General features: G+C 41.2%; 1 protein-coding gene across 1 annotated transcript; it reads left to right on the forward strand.

Annotated features, from left to right (window-relative positions):
- Positions 1–2692, forward strand: LOC109169813 (laccase-15-like). Its single transcript, XM_019318705.1, has 6 exons — positions 1–93; positions 264–415; positions 540–787; positions 1075–1203; positions 1295–2266; positions 2430–2692. Exons 1-6 carry the CDS (start codon positions 1–3, stop codon positions 2558–2560), a joined length of 1725 nt encoding a protein of 574 aa, XP_019174250.1. The 3' UTR covers positions 2561–2692.

Here is a 2692-nt window from a genome sequence, read left to right on the forward strand (position 1 = left end):
ATGATCAAAGTTTTAGTTTTGCAAGTTATAGGTGTTCTTCTCCTTGGTAGCCTTCAGTTCGGCCATGCAAGAGTTCAACATCATACGTTCATTGTATGTAGTACAACGTAACTTATATATACACACCTATAGTACTGGCATATAGTTTATGATCATTTGTTATAAAAATAAATAAGACAGTTATAAGGTTATACCAATAATATTTGTTTCCGTATGGTTTATGATTGGTAATTATATAATTATATTGAAATGCGCGCATGCAGGTGGAAGAAACGCCACATACAAGGCTTTGCAGTAGCAAGAAGATCTTGACGGTGAACGGGAGCTTTCCTGGGCCAACTCTATTTGCCAACAGAGGGGACACAATCATCGTTGACGTCATCAATAATGGGACTGAAAACATAACCATTCATTGGTTTGTATGATTGTATCTACTCATTTCGTACAAATTAATTACAATAATATGTATTGGGTCGGATCGGAATATATGATGATAAGTTATATATATATATTTTTTAATTTTAAAAAATAAATGACAGGCATGGTGTGAAACAGCCAAGATATCCATGGTCAGATGGACCAGAATTCATAACACAATGTCCTATTCAACCTGGTAGAAACTTTAGCCAACAAATCTTGCTATCGGATGAGGAAGGAACATTATGGTGGCATGCTCATAGCGATTGGTCTCGAGCCACTGTGCATGGGCAAATTGTTGTCTCTCCTCCTAATGGACCTGAGGGTTATCCTTTTCCTAAGCCTCAAGGGGAAGTTCCCATCATTTTAGGTATCATATATATATGAGATGCAAATTGATACATGATTAGTCAGTACAGTTGACTTAGTAACCACAAGATTGCTGATAGAGAACTCTCTATTTGGTCATCTAGGTTTGAGCTGGTTAGCTGTGCCTGACCTAGGCTGGTTTAGCTCCTTTAATTTGTCGATTAAGATTATAATGCTGTGTTTATTCAGTCCATTCCTTCATATAGTAGTTGTGGGTTTCTCTTATCCTCGACACAGTAGAAGTCTTATGTATTGAGATGGCTAAAAATATTATTGAAAATGGTGCAGGAGAGTGGTGGAAATCAGACATACAAGAAGTTTTGAATGAATTCCTTGCTAGCGGAGGAGACCCAAAGATCTCAGATGCATTCCTTATCAATGGTCAACCTGGGGATAAATACAATTGCTCTAAAAATGGTACCTATATATATATATCCTTGACTGCAAAATATCTTGAATCCCGGAACGGCGTTTTCTAATCCCTCTTTTGCTTGATTTCTAATCACAGATACATTCAGGGTGACGGTGGATAGTGGAAAGACATATCTGCTCCGAATGGTGAACGCAGTAATGAACAACATCATGTTCTTCTCCATCGCAAACCACAACCTCACGGTGGTTGGGACCGACGGCGCGTACACAAAACCCTTCCAGGCACCCGTAGTCGTCATATCCCCCGGCCAGACCCTCGACCTCTTGCTCCACGCCGACCAAACCCCCAACCACTATTACATGGCGGCTAAGGCCTTAAACACCGCCGATAGGGTTCTATTCGACAACACCACAACCACCGCCTTCATCCAATACTCCGGCAACTATACCCCGTCACCGTCACCGCCCTTCCCTAACCTCCCCGACCACAACGACATCAACGCGTCCGTCGGCTTCACCTCGCAACTCAGAAGCTTAGCCGACAATAATGATGTTCCACAGAACGTGTCGACTAATCTGCTTTTCACGGTCTCCATTAACACCCGACCGTGCGAAAGAAATTCCTCAAACTGCACCGGACCGAGCGGGAGAATGTTCGCCGCCAGCGTTAACAACAACAGTTACATCCTCCCTCAGACCGACATACTTGAGGCGTACTACTATAGCACCATCCTAAACCAGAGCGGCGCCGTCAACGACGTTTACGCAACCGACTTTCCGCCGTTTCCGCCCTTTGTTTTTGACTACACCAATGCAACTCTCCCGTCGGAGCTGCAGCTGCCGGAGCGGAATAAGACGGCGAAAGTGTTTGTGCTTGAGTATGGGACGACGGTGGAGCTTGTTTACCAGGGCACGAATTTGGTCGCTGGAATCGACCATCCCATGCACTTGCATGGATACAGCTTTTACGTGGTCGGTTGGGGTTTCGGAAATTTCGACAAAGACAAAGATCCGCAGAACTATAATCTTGTCGATCCTCCTCTGATGAACACAATTGCTCTTCCTAAAAACGCTTGGACAGCTATCAGATTCAAAGCAGATAATCCTGGTAAACAATAAATTATTTTAATATAATTTTTGCACTAGGTATTGTATAAAAACTATGGGTCCATAAAAAAACTTTGAATTTTATTAATGTTTAATTTTTAAATTAAATATAATTTTATAATGTGTTTAATATTTATTTTGTTTTTGATTGATTATTATTATAGGGGTGTGGTTCATGCATTGTCATTTGGAGCGTCACACAAGCTGGGGAATGGAGATGACATTCATAGTTAAAAATGGAACTGGCGTAAACGAGACAATGTTGCCTCCACCTCCAGATATGCCAAAGTGCTGATAGATGACGTAAATTATTCATAATCTGTGATCGATGGGAACATGATCAGTTTTAAGGATTACGTGAAGAGTTCGATTATTAATAATTGCAGAAATTAAGGAATTTTCCGATCCCAATTAAATTTGTTTGCAT

Source organism: Ipomoea nil, unplaced genomic scaffold (genome assembly GCF_001879475.1).
Source record: "Ipomoea nil cultivar Tokyo-kokei standard unplaced genomic scaffold, Asagao_1.1 scaffold3321, whole genome shotgun sequence".
Lineage (NCBI taxonomy): Eukaryota > Viridiplantae > Streptophyta > Magnoliopsida > Solanales > Convolvulaceae > Ipomoea > Ipomoea nil.

Coding starts and splice junctions, on each gene's coding strand:
- LOC109169813 (XM_019318705.1), top strand. CDS start 1: ATGATCAAAGTTTTAGTTTTGCAAGTTATAGGTGTTCTTCTCCTTGGT. Junction 416..539: donor GAAAACATAACCATTCATTG/GTTTGTATGATT, acceptor AATAAATGACAG/GCATGGTGTGAAACAGCCAA. Junction 788..1,074: donor GGAAGTTCCCATCATTTTAG/GTATCATATATA, acceptor AAAATGGTGCAG/GAGAGTGGTGGAAATCAGAC.